Genomic DNA, 21,290 nt, shown 5'->3' with positions numbered 1-21,290 from the left:
ACAAATTTATATTTTACAATTCTGTAAGTCAGTTGTTTAAAATGGGTCTGTGGGGCTACATTCCTTCTAAAGACTGTAGGAGGGAATCTGTTTCCTTGCCTTTTCCAGTGTCTAGAGATTGCCCACATTCCTTGGCTCATGGCCTTGTATCATTCTGATCTCTGATATAGTTGCCACATTTCTTCTCTACCTCTGACATTCCAGACTCCCTTTTATTAAATACTCTGTGAATGATTGGGCCAATCCAAATAATCCAGGATAATTTTCCCATCTCCAGATCCTTTTGCCATGTAAGGATATAAGGTAATAGAGTACAAGGTAATATAGTAGTAGGTTGTGGGGATTATAATGTGGAAATCTTTGAAGGACTATTCTGTTTTCACACCAAATGTTAATATGACAAATTATACAGTGACTTGACATTATAAAGATGTCAGTTTATCTCCAAAACTATAAACAAATTGAACACAATACCTATCAAAATTCCAGGGTGATTTTTTTTTTAGGAAATTGACAAACTTATTAGTTTTAAATGTATATGGAATAATAAAAGTCCATATATAGCTAACTCATCTCTGTAAAAGATAGTCAAGGAGTAGGGGACTTTCCTTATGCAATATTTAGATATGCTAATGACTTTTGCAATAAACGCTGCAGCATACAGGCAACTAGACAATGTTTCAAAATTGAAACTTAAGAAGAAGGTGGGAAATCGATTTATAATTAAAATGGCACCACAGATCAGTGAATAAATTATAAGCTGTTTGTTTATTAAGTGCTGTAAAGAAGACTAGCTCTCTACATGGAGAAAAATAAACCCGGATGCCTACCTTATATCATATACAAAAATATACAAAAATGAACTTTAAATAGATAAATTATCTGCTGTAAACAAAAGTATTAGGTAAACATAGCAACCTGGGTGGAAGTCAGATGAGCCCATTTCTGAAGATAGAAACAGTCACCATCACTTAGTTACATTTTCAGCAGGTACCTCTAGGGAGATATTCAGATCCCCCTTCCCAAAAACAGGGAATACGTGTCTGTTAAGAATTCCAAGAGCTAGCCCCAGGTTTTAGGCCCTCGAAAGCACTTGTGGAGGCTGAGAATATTAAGGCCATTCCACTTTAAGTTCAGCGTTAGCACAGGTACAGCCATCCCAGGCCCCTGTGAATAAGAGCTGAAATTTACATTATTTCAGTTATAGGGAAAAAAAACACAGCTTACAGCTTAAAGTCTTAGAAAACCCCATATTAGGATGAGAACAGAGCCCAAGCCAAGGGCAGGAAGCCCCATATTAGAATAAGAACAGAGCTCAATGCCCATGGCAGAAAGTCCCATATCAGAATGAGAATGGAGCTCAATGCCCTTGAAAGCCCCATATCAGAATGTAAACAGAACTTGAGAAATTCCTCCCCCCTTCTGGAGTTCCCCTAGACCAGCCCTTAAAACTCAGCTGAAACCCACCTTGGGGTCCAAGTCTCTGCTCTGCTGTGTCGGGTATACTTGGACCCAAGCTCGAGCTTGTAAATAAACCCTCGTGTGTTTGCATCAGTGTCGGCTCCTTGGTGGTTTCTCGGATTCGCAATCTTGGGCACAACACACTGGCTCTCAAACTTGGCTACGTGTTGGAATAACCTGGAAATCTCTAAAAGAAATTGATGCCTAAATCTCACTCTGAAAGATTCTAATTTATGGAATATGAGTGACACCTCAGCGTTTTAAAAATTCCCTTCCCGAGTGGTTTTAATATGTAGTGAAGTTTGAGAACCACTAGGGTGGAAATGGATTTGAAAGCGAACCTTCATTTCAAGGTCTATCCTTCTAACATTACTTCCAATTGTGGGGGGCTGGGGAGGTCTTGGAAGGATATTCTTAGTCCATCATATTGATTTTTCATTCTATATTTTGTTTTCTCATTCATTCATGCATTTGTTCATTCATTCACTTAAGGCTTTTTAAATACAGACCAAGACAAAACATAAACACCTCCAGCTGTTCTTCATGGAAATGAAACAGGAAAGTTTGGTTCTTGTTTCACAAAGAATGAATCTCACGGACAAAGGAGAGTGAGTAAAGGGATAGACGTTTATTAAGTGAGGATACAGAGAAAGCTCTCAGAAGTGAGAGGGGTCCCAATGGGTTGCCACTGGGGGATTGTAGGGTCGGTCTTTTATTGAGAGCCTAATCAGGGAACCTAAATTTTTTTTAACATATCCATTAATATCATCATTGAGTGAGGACTAGTGATAACATCTTTAATGACTTACTTCCTTTTTAGGGTCCGATAATTCTTTGTTGATCACAAGTAGCTTATATAACAAGACATCTTCCCCACCCACACCTAGAGCAGGGTGGTCTGGCTTGTTCCATTATCTCTGGTTTCCTTACACCTCAGCGTTTTTGGGATTTTTGTGGGCCTGCTTCTGTGGCCCCCTACCTAGCCCTGCTTAGCCCCATTTGTCCCTAACTCAGAAAGAGAGCAGACATTAAACAGTATTCTACAAATAAACATTTAGTTACAAGGTAGTATTCCAAACGATTCAGTTTGAATAGACACAAGGATAAAGGAATCAAAATATTTAAAAACCAAAAGCAAGATGTTAAAGTTGAGAAATGATAAAAGAAAAATATGCATTTAGGCAATAGTGACAAGTAATACCAAGAATGCTGTCTATTATTTATCATCCACATTACAAGGGATACAAGTGAAGATGTGCTGGTAAATGTTAACAACCAGCTCTCCAAATTAAAAAGAGGAAAAGATCCTGATTTGTAGTGTTTGTTAATTTCCTTGACGTAAATAATCTCACCATGGCCATTTCCAAACTACCAATACGGTATGAACGGATGTGGAGCTGCAAAGAGACACACACAGTTGGTTCTCATGAGCTGATGCAATCTAGCTCTAGTATACCATTAGACACCTGATAGTGTTCAAATAAATTATAACTAAAAATAATGCCAACTTATATATGTTTTATGGCCTCTTTTTTGGTTTCATTTCCTTTTTTATTCTTTCTCTGTCGTATCTGAATCACTATTCTCAAAAAGACTAATTGGAGGAGGTTTACATTTTATAGATGAATTCTTGTGATAGTTAATTTGATGTCAACTTGACTGGATCATGGGATGCCCACATATCTAATTAAGCAATATCTCTGGGTGTGTCTGTGAGGGTGTTTCCAAAAGAGAGCATTTGAATTGATGAACTGAGTAAAGCAGATGGCCCTCCTCACTGGAGTGGGTATCATCTAATCTTGTTGAGAGCCTAAATAGAACAAAAAGACAGAGGAAGTTTGAATTTGCTCTCTGCCTGACTGCTTGAGCTGAGAAATTGATCTTCTCCTATCCTAGCATTCCCTGGTTCTCAGCCCTTCAGACTCAGACTGGAATCCACACACAGGATCTCTGGCTCTCAGGCCTTTGAACTACCTACCACCATTGGTGGCTTTCTTGGACTTCCGACTTGCAGACAACAGATTGTACAACTAACTATGGGAACCAGTTCTTATAATAAAATATAATTTTTTAATATACATAAAATTGGTTCTGTTTTCCTGGAGAAGTCTAATATGTTATCTTTCATCTATTTCTCTGTACTGCTCTCATTAACTTCTGGAGTTTTGCAACAGCATGAAATTCCATCTCTGTTCTCTCCTGCTCTCTCTTCTTTTGTCCCTGTTTAGTACCTTATACCTGTGAGAAGTGTCCTTGGCTGAGCCACTGATGATGGTGTTCAAAGTTAAAAGACTAACTTCCTCTCTATTAACAGTTATTCACCACTTACCATGTGCTGGGTACTGTTCTAGCAAGCATGAATTCCAGCCGTAACCATCATAAAATCCTTGTAGCAACACTATAAGGTAGTTACTATCTCCAGCTGAGAAAGAAATGAGGACTAAAGCAAATTCCCCTCAGGTCACTCCTATATTCCATAGTGATGGAGCCAGCAGTCTGGCTCCACAGTCTATTCTCTTTGACACCATAGAAGACAGCCCCTAAATCACAGGTTTTCAATACTAGTGCAGGCTTTACAAAAAAGTGAGTGTTCAGTGTGTCTCAATGATTTGGAAGCATCAATGCTATTTCTTTTAAATTACTTCACTACCTGCCAAATTAATACAACTCTATTCTCTACTTGTGTGTATATTTAGACTGGAAGATGTTGGTTATCGCCATTCCTTCTCTGCATCTCATCCCTATGTTCTTCACATTTCCTATTGCTCTCCCCCTCTGTTTTTCTAACTGCTAGTTTTGGGTAACATTTTTTCAAAAATTAAAATATAGTATCCAGAAAGAGTACATACTTCTCTCTCTCTCTTTTTTTTTTTTTTCAGTAAAAGCTCTGTTTTTATTGCAGTAATAAAAAACAGAGCTAGGAGGCCCTCGGTAAAAATCATATGTAAGACAGCCATTCTTCCACTCAGCCACCACTTATGTCTTCTGACATAATCTAATCTAAGCAGTTTGCCTTTGTCACAGTCTCATTTATATCCACACATTCCAAGATGGATAAAGAACTTACTACTTTATTAGCAACTAATCACAGGTAAATCAATTTTTCAATTATCTGTGTCCCTTTAAACTGTATCATCAATTCCTCCAGTTTAGTAACCCAATTGTGAGAGTTGGCTGGAAGGAAATATAGTCACTGTGTAGCAATAGGCCCAAATCATGGCCCTGCCGAGCCCTGCTGGGTTTAACCTGTTTATGGTCAACTGTACTTGCTCTATCTAACCCAACTCCCTTGCCATCAGTGGTTTGGGGGGTTTTCTTTGTTTTGTCTTGTTGTTTTTTTTTAAGATTATTTATTTATTTATTCATAGAGACACAGAGAGAGAGAGAGAGAGGCAGAGACACAGGTAGAGGGAGAAGCAGGCTCCATGCAGGGAGCCTGACGTGGGACTCGATCCAGGGTCTCCAGGATCACACCCTGGGCTGCAGGTGGCGCTAAATTGCTGCACTATCAGGGCTGCCCCCAACAGTGATTTTGACCACAACGCGCAGTAAGAAATACTTTAACATTATACACACACAACTAAAGGTATTTCTTACTATGTGTGTATATATATATTTATATATGTGCATACACACAACCAAAAGTTGTATCATGTAAATGTTCTTTGATATTCTCTATTCTAATATATTTGGTTTTTTTCTCAATTGATAATCCTGACTCACCAAAAGACTTCATGACTTAAGACATCGCAACTCCTATTTCGAAATTCACTGCCCTAGACAGTGATGCCTCTGCTCCAAAATGAAGTTCACACTCCTTAACATAGCACCAGAAGGCTCTTCATGATCCGTCTTCCTTTCTCTTCAGTTTCATCTCTCACCACTTCCCCTTTGAATGCTAAACTCCAGGCCTACAGAATTACTTATAACTTTCAGGAAGCCTGATGTCTCTCAAAATCTTTACAATATCTACACCATGTACTATTCACCCTTGTGTCTCAGTTCAACATAGCGGTTGGTATCTACTAGGCATTCAATAAATAATAGGTGGATTAGTAAATACATGAATGAATGAACAAATGGAAAAGTTCTATCAACATCTATTTAAAGAATATACTTTGACTATAAAATACCATCAATTTCACTCTGAAAATCCAGACTTTGGCTACAGAAAGGAGAAAAAATATTCAATAACCTAGAGGTTTATTAAGAAAAATCGTAATTTCTGAAATCCAGAGTCAACGGTTTCATAAAAGCTTATTTACTTAGGAAATTTTCACCCATTTAATTTGGGTCATCTTGATTTGTTTTGTCATCAATAAATCAAGCTCACAAGTAAAGTTGATTGCATACTAAATTTTGTGCCCTTCTTGGGATAATGATGACTTAGAAAAATAAGGTGCAATGGCATAAGTCCTGGTTACTGTAGTAACGGCTTTTATGGTATAATAGATAATTAAGGAGAAGTATTTAGCCAATCTATTTGCTAATGGGAAGTGCTCAATAGGTAGCCTTTCATAGTTGGTCAAAATAATCTATCCTGTGTTCATCAGAAGCAAAAGTGGAACACAGCCAACAGTATATTATAAACTAGCCTTGAACTTCCTTGTTCATATGGACCACATGGTTAATTTTATTAAAATACAGATTCTGATTCAGTAGGTCTGGAATGGAGTCTGAGACCGTTTCTAACAAGGTTCCAGGTGATGCTGATGCTGTTGGTTCATGGAACAGATTCTAAGTGACAAGAAAAGTACACAGTATACTGAAGAGTATTTTGCTCCTAGGGAATATTATTTCCTGACACAAGCATTTTTGTTACCTAGGTAACTGGGCCACAAGTGGGTCCTATGACTACTTGACCTAATGACTTACTGTGTCTTCAGAACTGTTTTAGCAAAGGAGAAGCCTTCCCTTGGACTCCTTCTCGGACAATGAGTTTCTTTCCCCTTTTCGAATTAAAGGAATCAGTACAGTGTGTATCTTCTAGTTACCAGTGAAGCAGCCAATTTTTATTTATCTCTTTTTGTCAGAAACTTAAAAGAAATTAATAACTTTGTTAACTACTCTATAGTGCTGAAAACATGGGGAAAAGATATATAAGAGCCATGCAGAACCCAAATAGCTCAATATAGAATTTTGACTTGTATGATTCTCACTTAATAATTTTCTGTTAGGGATTTCCTTAAGGTTTTTAATGGAAGATAATCAAATTCCATTCTTATATAATCAGTTTTACATCTGTCAGTAACATTTGTAAGTCAAGATTTTCTGACAATATTAGAAAAGTGTGGGTGTTTTTTTTCCCCAGTTCTCTTCCTTCTTAAAAGGTCTTTTTCTTTTTTTTTTTCCTTTTTGCTATACACTTTTCTCCAGGAAGAGAAAAAAAAGGCATAGGTGTACAGAGTTACTTTAAATACAGAGAAAATCTTTCTTTGACATGTTTACTACAAGAAAGACCATTGAAAATGAAGTCTGATAAGGATATAAAGCAAAGCCAATTTAGAAAATAACCAAGGTTCATACTTGGCTGACTTAAAATTCTCATCATTGTTATTGAAATATTGTTGCAAATATATTACAGACAACTGTTCTAAAACTTTGAGAATTTCACAGATAATTTAAAAGAAATGAATCAATTAACCTCTCTGGAATCCATATAAGCCTAGTACATTTTGCAGCCTCTTGCGATTTCCTAAAGAAGGAACCCAAACTACATCTTAACTCAGGCCCATCCTGCCAGGCTAAGGCAATGACCTTCTCTCCAACTCTGTTGAAAGATAGGCCCAATATGGGGCACATGAACTACTTGTCCCTCCTAGCCCTTTGTTGACTGAACTATAATTGGATCCAAAGTCTAAGTCAGTCAAATTCCTTCTCTTTGGGCTTAAGACATAAGAAATAGAACAAAAGATAAAGCCAATGGGTATACAGAAAAGCCTGTATTGTATGGATGGAGATTTCTGTGATTTGTCTTGCATAATTGACCACTGTGACCTACACATATGCAGGCAGGCTAAAGAATGTTGTTCAATGAGGCTTGTGCTGCATGAGTGACCTCGGGAGCCTGGTTAGTTGACATTAGCTGGCCTCCAGATCAGAATTGGCCCTTCTGGTCTGGATGCTAAGAGCTATAAATCTTGCATTACATCCCCTCCAGCTCCAGGCTGGGCTGGCCCCCAAGAATGGGATCTGGGAAGGGAGGCAAGCACACCCTTCAAAATGTAATGACATGTTAACATAGGAATGCAGCTCCCTCTAAATTGCATATAGGAGAACAAATGTTTAACTTCAGACCCTGGCATGTGTCTTATAAATATGGCCCTCATAGGGATGGTCAGTTGGAAGTCTCACCTGAGGGGAGGATGCTCTGCCCAGGCCTCTGAATTGGAACTCCATCCTGGCTGTATCCACTGAGCTTCCCCAGCTAATGAGGTTGGACATTATAAGTACCCAATCTGATATAACTCTGTCTTATTCTCCTCTACTGGTTACTATTTCCCTCATCTATCTGTAGATTTCCCTTTTCTTCTGCTTCTGTTAGATTTTTATAATATCAATAAAGTGTTTTTTTTCCCCCCTTCAAAGCTGAGAGGAGGGCCACTGTGAATCTTTTCTTCAGAACAGAGCCATGAGTAAGAGTGGGAGCCATAAGGGTTATGAGAAGGTGTTTAGAAAATCTAAACACAAACAAATATAGCAGGGGCAAAATTAGTCTATGAGTTTTCCTAGGTTCTTCCTCTCCTCCACTCTTTTCTCCCTAACTAAAAGACATATCAACTGGATAGTTCCCTCCATGGGCCATTTTATTTATTTTTTTTTTTTCATGGGCCATTTTATTAACCAGATTGTGTGAAATAATTTGGGTCAGAAATCAGGATGGGATATTTGCATAAATAAGAGTGAGATTTAAGGAGAGAGAGGGAAAGGGTAGGAGGTGGGAGAGATTGAGAGAGAGAAAACAGGGAGGGGGTAGGGGAGAGGAATAGAAATATGAACAGTGAAGAAGGAGAAAGGCTCATGAGGATGGAGGGAAAGAAGTAGGCAGTAAGAATGTCCACAAGGAATTGGAGCATATGTTCATAATCAAGGGAGGTTTCCTTGGGTTGGGATGGGGAAGTTGAGAGACCTTGAGGTCCTGCATTACAAGATGATGGTGGGAGTTAGTGACAGCTTTATATTAATACTAGTGTGGCAACATTATGTCTACATGTGCTGAAGGCTTGAAAAGACATGATCTTTGCAAGGTGAAACAAGTTCTGTGGCACACTACTTAGTGTAATAGTAAAGACCTGAATGAAATGAAAGAAGGGGGTTTTAGGCAATAATTTTGTGAGTTAATGAATTAAAATCTTTTAAAATTTCTTTGAGACATGTAAGTAAAGAATAAAATTATTTTATATTAGTGTTGGTCACTGGACTAGGGCTCTTTGAATTCGACACTTGGTGCACTAGGATTTATTCAGCTTTCCAAGAGTACAAAGCAGAAGGTGGAAGATACAGGATAAAAAAAATATCGAATAAACTGAAAGACTGACTACTATGGTAGTAAAAAGCAACCAGATTTAATAAGCAAGGCTTTGTCTACTAGTGGAGTGAGGTAAAGTCACATTTATGGCCGAGCCCTGGAAATTCATGAATTCTTCATGCTGAGCTCCACACAGCTGCTATTTTAGGTCCCTCTTCAGTTTCCATGAGACCTACCTGTTACTGTCCTTAAATTCAAGACATCCCTCTCTTCTTTACTGCTACAAAATAGGCTTGCTATAACTCCAATTATTTGAGGTAAATTGAATCTTCATTTCTTGCAACCAAGAAAGGAAAGATATACAAAAGATAAATATAATCTCATTCTTCTTTATATCACAAAAATAAATACAACTGACTCCTTAAAAGCATCAAATGTTAGTATAATGACAGATAAGGTGATATACATTAATACATTCAAAAAATATTTATTGAGAAGTACTAAGTAGTATTGAGAGCTTTCTATTACTGGGCAATTAAATGCTGGATAAACAAGAGTTGAAGTCTTTGACATTCTAGGAGGACACACACACACACAAAAAAGGCAAATTGATTTTATCTTCAAAGTCATAAAGTTCACATGTATTATTTCCTCATCACTGAAAATTTAATTGAATAACGTGCTCACTGAATTAACCAGCTGTTTTTGCATCTTGAAAACACAGTGTGAAGTGTATTGTATACCTAATGATTCTATTTATAAATAATGTAAAATTTTAACAGGATCTACATCTTGCTCAGAGTGAAGTTTTACTTCGTTAAGTCTTCATTTGTTTTAAGCATTAGACCAGTGCTAATTTCCAAGGCTTCATCACCTTGCTTTTTTTTTAAAAAAGTAAAACTGTCCTTTTAAAATACATTTCCACTCTTCCTTCCTCAGACCCACTGAGGAAATCACTGCTTGTATTAGGTTTATATTTACACTTAGATTGGATTTTGACCCAAAAAAGTCCTCCTCATAAAAATAAATCCTTTATTGTTTATAGTAATGCAGTAAAGGAAAAGTTCTAAAAGGCCAAGCATGTTGCTCTATCTGTGGAATAGCTTGACAGTACTCCTAAACCAAAGTCAATATGGACTTCTACAAATATGTATGTGTTAAGGTTCCAAGCATCAGTAGACAGGTGAGCAGAGCCAGAGCATCAATGTGCAGGAGTCCATTCTCAGGAAGGTTTCTGGGGAGAAGACCAGGATAACTCTTCATTTCAGAAATTTGTCCTCCAGGTCCCAGAAACCATATCTGAGGCCTAACTCGTAGGCAGCACTGTGCACAAACAGGGCAGAAGCAGGTGATGAAACACACAATGCACTGCAGAAAGAGAAATCATGCCTCATTCCAGTAGAGCTAATGTGGCAAAAACCCCAACACGGAAGCAGAGTTCTTACTCTTAAATCCTGGCAGCAGCACTTCCTATTTATATGAACTTGGGCAATGTCCTTAATGTGATAGATTAAAAAAAAAAAGTCTCTAATTTCTCCTGTCACTGTCTGCAAGCTCCACCACAAGCCACCCCACTGACCCCCAGCAATGTGGTTTTGTCAGGTCACATGTATTATCAGGTGGAGGGACCTACTTCCGTACTCTTTGAATCTGGGCTGTGACGTGATTTGTTTTATAGAAGTGACATTGGTGCAACTTCCAATCCTGGGCCTTGAGAGGTTTTGAAGCTTCTGTTCTCACCATCTTGGAATGCGGTGCCTCCACATAAAGAAATGTGGACAATCCTGCTAAAGAAGGAAACTACATGGGACAGAGATAACCTGTCGCTGCTGAGGTCTGGCCACCAGATGGTCTGGCCTGTCGGGCCACCAGATGAACATAGTCTCATGAGTGATGTCAGGTGAGACTAGCAAAAGAACTGCCCAGCAGAGACAAGCTGAATTGCTGGGCCACTGAATCATGAGAAAATAAAACAAGTCTCTTTAATCCACTAAGGTTTGAGTAGTTGGCAATGCCAAAAAGATAATTGATATACTAACCCCATCTTTTTGTGCCTCCATTTGCTCCTCTGTAATATGGGGATGATAATATACTTGTTGCATAGTGACCTCTAGGAGTTTGGTATTCATTTCATTATTATTCCCATTTCTCTAAGGTGCAGAGTGAGGCTCTAGTACCCAGAATTGCCCAGATCCTAGCAATCTGAGCAAGTACTATGGAACAGTCAAAGGACAGCAGTCATGGAACTGATGTCACTGCTTCACCCTGATTCTGGTGGGCATATTGTGGTGTTCTCATATGCCTTTTTCAGGCTATGAGCTAAGCAGCAAGTATGGCAGAAGGAGTTGAGGGACTCAGAAGTCCTACATTACAAGACTGGGGCACAAGTCAGTGAGACAGCTCTGTATTAATGTTAGTGTGGCAACACTGTGCCTACAGTCTGCAGTGTCCTGGGAAGACACATGAGCCTGGCAAGGAACTACAACATCTACATCATCAGCCCCAACAAAGCTTTTACTACTTCAGCCTCTTTTCAGGGTGTATAATTGCTTCTGAAATAAATGAAAGCAAACACTATTTTATGTTTTCTGAGTACAAACGATTAATTTGGATTTTCATTGTTTGAGTATAGAAGTAAATATTTTCATGGTAATTATTCAAGACTTTAGTAACAAGAATAAGTTATACATGAACAGGATTGTTAATAATTGTTTTATATAAATGTATATCATATGTCTTTGGGAAATTAATATTACAATTATAATTTTTTGACTCTATCATCCTTATTAACTATAAATCTATTGCACACACAAACATGCCTAACATTTTAAATAGAAATACTTTGCAAATGTAAACAACAATCAGCTTCCTTCCATTAGGTACCTACCACTAAGTGCCAAGTTCCTTTACACATAGGTCATTCTTTCTCACAGCAGCCCTATAAGTTGCATAGCTTTTCCCAAATTTATAGGTGGGGAAACTACAGCAAAGAGAAATAAAATAATTGTTCCAGTGTGAAACACTGTGTTTGCACTCTGCAAATAATGCTGCAGATATTAAATGCATCTCAATTTCACAAAGAGGTTTTTAAAAAAAATTTTTTTTTTACACATGCATTGAAAGGGACCTTAAAGTTCGTTTCAGGTTTTATAGGTGAAAGTTTGCATAGGTGGAAGTGTATAAATGTTGCATACTTCACACTGAAATACAATTGGAGATCTTAAGAACTGGATATGCATTACAATTTTTGATAACATACAACATGATGTAAAATTTGCAACTTTGTTGTAGTTTCTGCCACTGCATCGACCACTGGAGGGCAACATCATACATAATTTTATAACTTCTCCGCTTGGTCTCCTAATAGGGGTGGACAGAATGCAAAGAAATGTAGTTAATAGTTAATTCAATAATTTATGAGTCATAAATGGTGCAACAGGATGAGAACCCAGTATTGTCCACTCTAGAGTACATACTCATTTTCACTACACCAAACTGTCTCTCTCTTTTACTTCTCCCAGGTTATGAGAACACATTATATTTTAAGGAGAATTCCACTAGTCCTTAATAATCTGCAATCCTTCTGGTACTACAGGTGACATATTTCTCAGAAACACAGCCACAGGAAGAACAAATTTAGTGTTGCCTACACAGATAAAAGCAATAAACACTTGAGTATTTCAGAATCAATCATTAGAAATCAATCCTTAATTTTAAAATAGGAAATAAAACAACAAAATAATCTGTGAATACACATTTGAGTTGAAATAGGGAGTTTTTTTTTTTTTTTTAGATTTATTTATTTTAGAGGGATGGGGTGGGGAAGAGCAGGGGAAAGGACAGAGGGAGAAGGAGAGAAAATCTCAAGCAGACTCCATGCTGAGTGTGGAGCCAGACTCCGGGCTTGATTCCAGGACCCTGAGTTCATGACTGGAGCAAAAACCAAGAGTTGGATGCTTGACCAACTGAGCCACCCAAATGACCCCAAAATGGGTAGTTTTAAAGAAAAAATGAGCTAATAGCTCTTTCTTACTACCTGACAAAGACAATCCAAAAATGAAACTGCAATACAAAAGATGTGAGACAATATTATCCTCCTTTTCTTAAGTTATTTAAGATAGGCTTCTCTACTTGCAAACAAGAATCCTAATAAACCAACCACTCGTCAAAGAACATGCTAAGCTATGCTCTAGAAAAGCAAATGAAAAAGGGAATTCTTTTTATTCCTTCTAAATGCACAATGAAATTTTCAAATTTTCTCTTTGCCAAATTCTTTTGTGTCCTGATTTTAAGTAAAACGCTGTTGTCCTATGTAGAGAGACTCATACAAATCCCATTGCTGTTACTACCACCCTCCAGCTTTCTGAGAAAACTTAGTGAGTTTCCTGACTACAGCATCTTTTCTCTTTAAAGAGTGCACATAATTGATTCTAGAGAAGATTACCCAGAGACTAGCCCCAGGGCACAATTTTTTGACTTCCAAACTACTGTTGCTGTTGGGCCTTCTCTTTGATTTACTTCTTTTATTTTTTTACTACTCCTCTACTTAAGTGAGTCTATTCTTTGTCAATAGCTTTCATCATTACCGTTAAAAGGTTTTTTAAAAGCCCCATAATAATAAAAAAAAAAGCCTCATAATACTGTTGATTCTACATCAGTTTTACCATATTTAAATTTCCCTGGGGATGCTGACATTTCTAAAATGTTAGAGAAAAGGGAAAATTATTATTGTTATGTTTTCTAACCACTAAGCAAATAATAAAATAGACCTGAAGAAGTTCCAGTCTAATTCCTTTGCTCTGAGCTGGCCCCCTAAATTAAGATCTTTTCACCACATAATAATTCAATAACTTCCTTTAAAAAAAAAAGATTTTTATTTCTTTATATGAGATAGAGAGGCAGAGAGAGTGCACAGGCAGGAGGGAGAGGCAGAGGGAGCAGGAGAAGCAGGTTCCCTGCTGAGCAGGGAGCTAATGCCGGTGGGTGCGAGGCTTGATCCTGTAATCCTGGGATCCCAGGATCATGACCAGAGCCAAAGGCAGAACCTTAACCAACTGAGTCACCCAGGTGCCCCAACAACTTCTTTTAATAACCCATTTCACAATTTATCAGGCTGAAATCTCTAAAAACTCACCTAGATTTTTTTTAAAGTTTTTATTTCTTTAGAGAAAGAGAGAATGAGAGTGGATTGAGCGGGAGAGGGAGAGAGAATCTCAAGCAGACTCTGTGCTCCGTGGGCCTCCATCTCCTGACCTCTGAGATCATGACCTGAGCTGAAATCAAGAGTTGGACACTTAACCAGCTAAGTCACTCAGGGGCCTCTCACCTAATTTTTTTGTGCAGTATACAGTGAGTGTTCTTTACTTTCCTACTTTCTTTCCCTCTTACTGGGAGGTTCTTCCTCCCAGTAAAATCCTTTTTTTACAAATATGAAATCTTATGCAAAACCCAATTTATTATAAAGAGAGAAGGGAGCTGTTTTGTTGAAGCCTGCGAGCCTGCCTGCCTGTTCCACATTCACCCACACCAGCCACCAAGGCTCTGGGTAACATGGACTGAAAATCTTGCTGTGGGGTGTGCTCATTTAAAATTAGAGTTTTATTCTCCAGGCGAGAAAATAATTATTTTAGTCTTTCGTCATATGTAAGGGATCCCAACATTATAATCATTTTTGACTTCTTTCTAAATCTACCTTGAAAGACTCCAAAAAGTTTAGGGCTTTAGTGAAGATGTGGTTGGCTGAGTAAAATGGGAGAATTGCCTCCGAGTTCCACGTCAGGCTCCATTTTATACAACTTACTTGTAGATCTTCCAAGCATTGTAACTCCGATTGCCATTTTTTTCTGTATAATATAGAGCAAACTTACACTGGTGTAATTGGCAGGCACTGTGCCTCTTAAACACCTTACATCCAATATTTCATTTCACCTCCACAGCAGCCCAAACCTTGATGCTGTCAGCATTTGCACTACTTCAGTGGTTCTTGACCTTGGCTACAAATTATATTATTGGCGGATTTTTGAAAATCCAATACCTAGGTATCACACGCAGATCAATTAAATCAGAATTTCTAAAGGTAGAAGCCAGGCATCATTTTAAAGACTCTCCGGGTGATTCTGTATGTTCGCAAGACTGAACTACCACTCTAAAAGGAATTTAAAATTTCTCAGCTGCTGAGAAAATTAATTTTGACATTTTCTTACCCAAGCAAGTAGTCTTCAAAAGTAGTAAATATACATGAAAGTGCACTTCTCCCGGGGAGGCTGCCATTACTTAGGCTATGTTTGGAACTCCTTTTTTGTAATTGCTTTTAGTCAATTTACCAGTCCTCCTTAGAAAATTCTTTTCAGTGCCCACAGCAGGATTGCATGGAGGTGCAGAGAGCTCTGGGTGCACCTGAGGATACCATCCCTCCCCTGGCTGTGAGCTTACCCAGGATAAAAACTAGGAGAATCCTGTGGCTCCTGGCAAGGCCATCAGCACCTCCCCCTCTCAATTCATTAATGCTGAGAGCCATAAAGGAGGCTAGAATGAGTATTGGTTTTCTACCTCCTTCTGGGAATTCTTCAGACTTAATCCCTCCATGTTTTAAGATCACATTTAACTTCAGTCACTATGAGTCCCATTCTCCTAGACTAGCCCTTGTCTCTGGACGCAGTCCAGGCTCTAAACATCCCCATTCTGACTCAAGCCTCCCTGTTCCTCAACACCTGCCCTGTGCTTTCTCCACAGTGTACTCTGGAACTCTGACATCAACAAAATCCCCTGCCTTCTCCATTTTTTCTTTGAATGCCACCTTCCCCTTCTTGCTCTAACTGAAACCTAGCAATTATGGATATAACTTTTCTACACCTATAATATCCTGGTACACATAGCAGATACCCAGAAAAAGCTGAATACAAAAATGACTCAGAGTACTATTGATAATAGTTTAGACCCTGGGCAGAGAGACAAGGTAGGGTGAAAGAATGTTGGATGCTAACAAAATATCTATGTGTAAATGCCTAGTCTGAGATCAGAGGAATTACAGCTGAAGATAATTAGATCCTGATTACAGAATCATCAGCAAAGGAAGGAGGGTCCTGATTGGAGCCTCTAGGCAGAAATGGATGATGAAAGAAAAGACCATGTGCTAGGCTTCAGCGGACACACACTCAAAAACTAAGAGGAAGTGTGTGAGCCTTCAAAGAGCAGAATATAAAGAAAGAGATAGACATAAAGAAAACTAAGAAGGAAAAGACAGGCTTACGGAAACCTAGAGAAGAGACAATAATGTTCTGGGGCATTGTTCACAAGCAAAATCTACTATATGGAATTTAGTTGAAAAGAAAAAGGAACATAGTGAATTTGGAGGAACATGTAGATATTTCCAAGAAAGATATTAAAGGAGAAGTAAAAAAGAGACAAAATGAGGAAGAACAGGCTGGAGATAAGGAAACATAAATTCCCTGGCCCCAAGAGTACAATGAGCGAGTTCACTGCTGGATTGGCGAGCAGAATGCACACAGGACTTCCAAGACCTCACTCCTAATTTCTATGACAACACAACGCACTTTACTTTTTAAATCTGAACTAAATGCAAAAAAAAAAAAAAAATTTGAACTAAATGCCAAGATCATAAAATTCAATATTCTCAGCTTCTCTGGAGAAGAAAAGGAAGAAGAAAGAAAGAAAGAAAGCAAGAAAGACAATAACAGCAACAACAAAAGATCTGACAATTCAGGGCATACACCCCTACCTGCAGGGCCGCCTTTAGGGGAGGTACTGAGGCTTTCCTCTGCCACTGTTGCCTCCTAGAGGTCCCTACTGTTTTATTTATAGTTCCTTCTATACCCCTGAAGGAATTTGAAGGGTATTCATATTTTAGGTTTAGCATAACTGATACTTTTTCCTCCCCAAGTTGCACTAACTTACCTTTCTGTCTCATTTCCCACCATTGCTCACATATAAATTATATATTCTTGAAATGACTTACATGGTGTTCTTAGGACTTCATCACCTTCTTTCTTTCCTCCAAACTTTGAATTGACCCCTGTTCCTAGAGTACACTCCATCCTTCTTTCTCTGTTAGAATCAATCTGAATCATTCTTCAATATGTAACTCGAAAGCCTCCTATTTGGGGACAACTTCCTGACTTCTGTGCTCCTACAGCAGAGTGGATCCTTTTCTATTAAATCCTATATTTGCTCATTTGGGGATATTTTCTATTTTCTGAGACCCAAAAAGGGATCAGATAAGCTTTATTCAGCTTTTGTATTACCAAGGTAGAATGCTTTGCCATCAGGATCCTCAATAGCTTTATAAAATAATGAATCGTGATTACCTTTGAACTATTACTCTATCCTCACTCCAACCTGTAAAATACATGCACAATACAGTGTCCTATTTCAGCAGTTAGAAGCTATAGTGCAATGTCTTCCATGAAGTAGGAAGCAAGGAAAACAGAAAGTTTAAGAAAACTTTGCACTGCCCACTTAAGTCCTGGAGATGAAAGATCCACCCTAGAGTATTCCTCAGGCATAATCTCCCAGTATGGCTAAGGTCTAAACATCTGCCCCATTCCATTTCCAAGCTTCCAAAATTCCTAATACTGTGTTGAAAAGCTGAGGCCCAGATGTGTTGAATTAACATGTATCAGAGCCAAAGTAGTAATCCAGTCTCTGGATTCCCAGTATAACATCCCACATTTCTTATGTTCACCTTTACAAACAGAGCTATAATCCTCCAGCAATACATACGTGCTTCACAAATCTGTCTTCACAAATCTGTAAAAATGAAAACTCCTCTCAAAAAAATAAGTTATATATGATGATAAAAGTTTACCCATTAATTTTATGGGGTGAGTTGCACCAGGCAACTTTAAAATGCCCAAGTACGAGGATTTCATCAGAGTGCATAAGAAAGGCTGTAACCCATAAGTCAGTGTAACTTCCTGCATTATGTGTCACTCTCACATCAACACTACGTTCTCTAACGTTTAGTGCATTTCTGAAAATATTTACATTATAGATGAGATGGGAATCAAATATTTTAGCCTCTTCATCCACTAACAAAAAACCCAGTGCAAATTAATGAAAAACAAAAAGCAATGCAAGCGAAAGAAATTGGAGATCTCAAATTGTTAATGGTAGGATGAAAGAAACTCTCTGTGAGATTAAAAGGAAGCAGCAAAGGAGTGGAAATGGCAGGGCTTGAAGAGATAATGATCCATTTCTCTCAAATCCTCTCTGTATTTGCAACCATTTTCTAAGAATTTTGATGTGGTCTCAAGAATGCACCCTTCCATGGCAATGGGGTTACAAGCAGTGCTTCCTCCCCAAGGCACACCATTAAACACTCATGACTGGGACACCTGGGTGGCTCAGCGGTTGAGTGTCTGACTTTGGCTCAGGAGTGATCCTGGAGTCCTGGGATCCAGTCCCACATCAGGCTCCCTGCATGGAGCCTGCTTCTCCCTCTGCCTATGTCTCTGCCTTCTCTGTGTCTCTCATGAATAAATAAATAAAATCTAAAAACAAACAAACAAACCACTCATGACAATAGAGGACACTACTGCTTATGGACTAGAAGATGCTCTATAGCCGTGTGTCTGTAAAGACTGGATCATTTGGGGGAAGTGCCTTATTTTTTCTCAACCTCCAGGTACTGCTCCCAGCTCAAAGACTCTGAATGGCTTCTCTGCCCTTTCCACTCCCCTTTTAAGGAAAGGGGAGAAATCAATGTCAGGAGGGGGTTATGTCTTCACTGTTCCCTCTCCCTGCCTGACTCTGTGAATCCAATCTTGAAAGAAAAGGACTAATTCTAGATTGCCCCCCCCTTCCGCCCCCCGAATACATACATGTAAGTTGGTTTCACCGGTTTGGATGCCACAGAAGCAACTGTGGGGTGAGCCTGGAGGCTCACTTAAGAGAAAAACGTGGATATGGGTATTTTTATTATTTGAAATACTTTAATCTTACTTTTATAAGAAAATAGAAAACAAAATCTAGTACGATTATGGGACAAGGAGCTCAAACAACTGATCAGCGGTGCGCACCCCCCTCCCCTGCCTTGTACCTTTCCTAACATTTTCCTGTGTCTTTAAGCGACAAGTTGGAGAGACGTTAGACCGAATCGACTGGCCCAAAAGACTTCTCTCCGAGGGGGCGCAGGTGAGTTGGTCCTAAGAAAGAGCCCCGGATTCGTTTGGTAGAGAGAGAAATGTTAGGGAAGGAGGGGCAGGAGAGCCCCGTGGGAGGCTGCGGGGGGGGGGGGGGTAAGAGGGTGCGGGCGCGGCGGGCTCACCTCCCAGCCAGGTGTCGGAGATGTTCTGGAGCATGGTGACCGGGATGCAGAAGAAGGCGATGAGCAGGTCGCTGAGCGCCAGGGAGCAGATGAAGATGTTGGTGACGGTGCGCATGGCCCTGCGGCGGGTCACCACGTAGACCACCAGCGCGTTGCCGAAGAGCGCCAGGGCAAAGAGGAGCACGCCCGTGAGGACCAGGGCCAGCTTGGCGCGCCCCGGCAGCTCGGGCGTGTAGACCAGCGGCCGCAGCCCGTAGCGCGCGATGAACTGCTCGCGGCTCAGGTTGTGGCCCCGCAGCAGCCGGGACAGCTGCTCGGGGGTGACGTTCAGGGACTGCATGCCGCGCTCCCCGGGGCCGGGCACCCCCACCCCGCCGCCCCCCGGACGCGCCGACAGCCCGGGCTCGGTCTCCCGGAGGTTCGGGGGACCCCGGGCGGCCGGGATGGGAGACGCGAGGCCGAGGCGCGGGGCGCCGTCCCGGTACCACCAGGGTTCGTCCGCGAAGAAAGTTCCCTCGCTGGTCCCTAACGCGAGTTGCTGGGGCGGTCGGGAAGGCGGGTCCCTACGCCTCCCAGTCCCCAGCCTTTGGGTGCACGCGCGGCCCGGGCTCCAGAAGCCGCGGAGGGGTGGGGCTGCAGCTCTGCCCCCCCTTCCCCCCGGCCCGCCCCCGCCCGCCCCCGCCCGCCCCCGCCGGCTCCCGCGGCGCCCACCCCCGCAGGGCCCCGCTACACCTCCAGGGCGCCCTACGGCCCAGGCCCGGGGATGCTCCTGTGCCAACCAGTATCAGGGCTTCTACTGTCTCACCGTTTCTTTTCTTTTCTTTCTTTTTTTTTTATAAATTTATTTTTTATTGGTGTTCAATTTGCCAACATACAGAATAACACCCAGTGCTCATCCTGTCAAGTGCCCCCCTCAGTGCCCGTCACCCAGTCACCCCCACCCCCCGCCCTCCTCCCCTTCTACACCCCTAGTTCGTTTCCCAGAGTTAGGAGTCTTCATGTTCTGTCTCCCTTTCTGATATTTCCCACTCATTTTTTTCTCCTTTCCCCTTTATTCCCTTTCACTATATATATATATATATATATATAAACGACAAATACCCAGCATTTGCTTCGACGTGGATGGAACTGGAGGGGACTATGCTGAGTGAAGTAAGTCAATCGGAGAAGGACAAACATTATATGGTCTCATTCATTTGTCTCACGGTTTCTCCTCTGACGAAGTAATGTGGGCCACAGCTACCCAAGGCAACATGAGATCTATTTTTAGTTTTTCCTGGATTTTCAGAGAATAATTACAGCACGCAGAAAATTGCAGGCATAAGAGTACCTGGGTGGCTGGCTCAGTGGTCCAGCGTCTGCTCTCGGCTCAGGTCATGATCCCAGAGTCTTTTTTTTTTTTTTTTTTTTTAAGATTTTATTTATTTATTTATTCATGATAGACTTGAGAGAGAGAGAGAGAGAGAGAGAGAGAGGCAGAGACACAGGCAGAGGGAGAAGCAGGCTCCATGCAGGGAGCCCGACCCGGGACTCGATGGATCCCGGAGTCTTGAGATCGAGTCCCGCATTAGGCTCCCATCAAGGAGCCTAATTCTCCCTCTGCCTGTGTCTCTCGTGAGTAAATAAATAAAATCGAAAGAAGAAAAGAAAGAAAGAAGAAAGAAAGAAAGAAAGAAAGAAAGAAAGAAAGAAAGAAAGAAAGAAAGAAAAGAAAGAAAAGAAAAGAAAAGAAAAGAAAAGAAAAGAAAAGAAAAGAAAAGAAAAAAGAAAGAAAAGAAAAGAAAAAAGAAAAAAAAGAAAGAAGAAAGAAAATTGCAGGGATAGTAGAGAGAGGTCCCATGTATCCTTTATCTATTTATAGATATTTATCCTTTATCCCATTGATTATATCTTACTTGATTATGATACAATACAAAACCAGGATTTGACATAGGTAGGATGTGTGTGTAAGGTCTGTATCATTGTATCCCAAGTGTAAATTCCTGTAACCATTCCCAAAATCAAGATAGAAAACTATTCTTTCAGGACAATGATCTCCCTCCTGCTATCTCTCTGTGGCCATACCAAGTCGTCCCC

The 21,290-nt window shown here is 40.2% G+C and overlaps 1 protein-coding gene across 4 annotated transcripts in view; it reads right to left on the bottom strand.

The window, feature by feature from the left end:
- The window catches only part of QRFPR (pyroglutamylated RFamide peptide receptor), a 61,856-nt gene extending 42,028 nt beyond the window's left edge, over positions 1–19,828 (bottom strand). For 2 of the 4 annotated variants that reach the window (XR_013358895.1, XM_077861167.1), the window contains exon 1: positions 19,215–19,827. Coding sequence is in view for 3 of the 4 variants with exons in the window: in XM_077861167.1 (XP_077717293.1) it covers positions 19,215–19,554 (340 nt within the window). In the remaining variant the exon portion in view is untranslated. Of the gene's footprint in view, positions 1–19,214 lie in introns of all 4 variants that reach the window. The other 2 variants (XM_077861169.1, XM_077861168.1) reach the window with 2 other exon arrangements.
- Between the last annotated feature and the right edge of the window lie 1,462 nt (positions 19,829–21,290).

This window comes from Canis aureus, chromosome 20 (assembly GCF_053574225.1).
Source record: "Canis aureus isolate CA01 chromosome 20, VMU_Caureus_v.1.0, whole genome shotgun sequence".
In the NCBI taxonomy this organism is placed as follows: Eukaryota; Metazoa; Chordata; class Mammalia; order Carnivora; family Canidae; genus Canis; species Canis aureus.
This window is presented reverse-complemented; position numbering and strand designations above follow the sequence as displayed.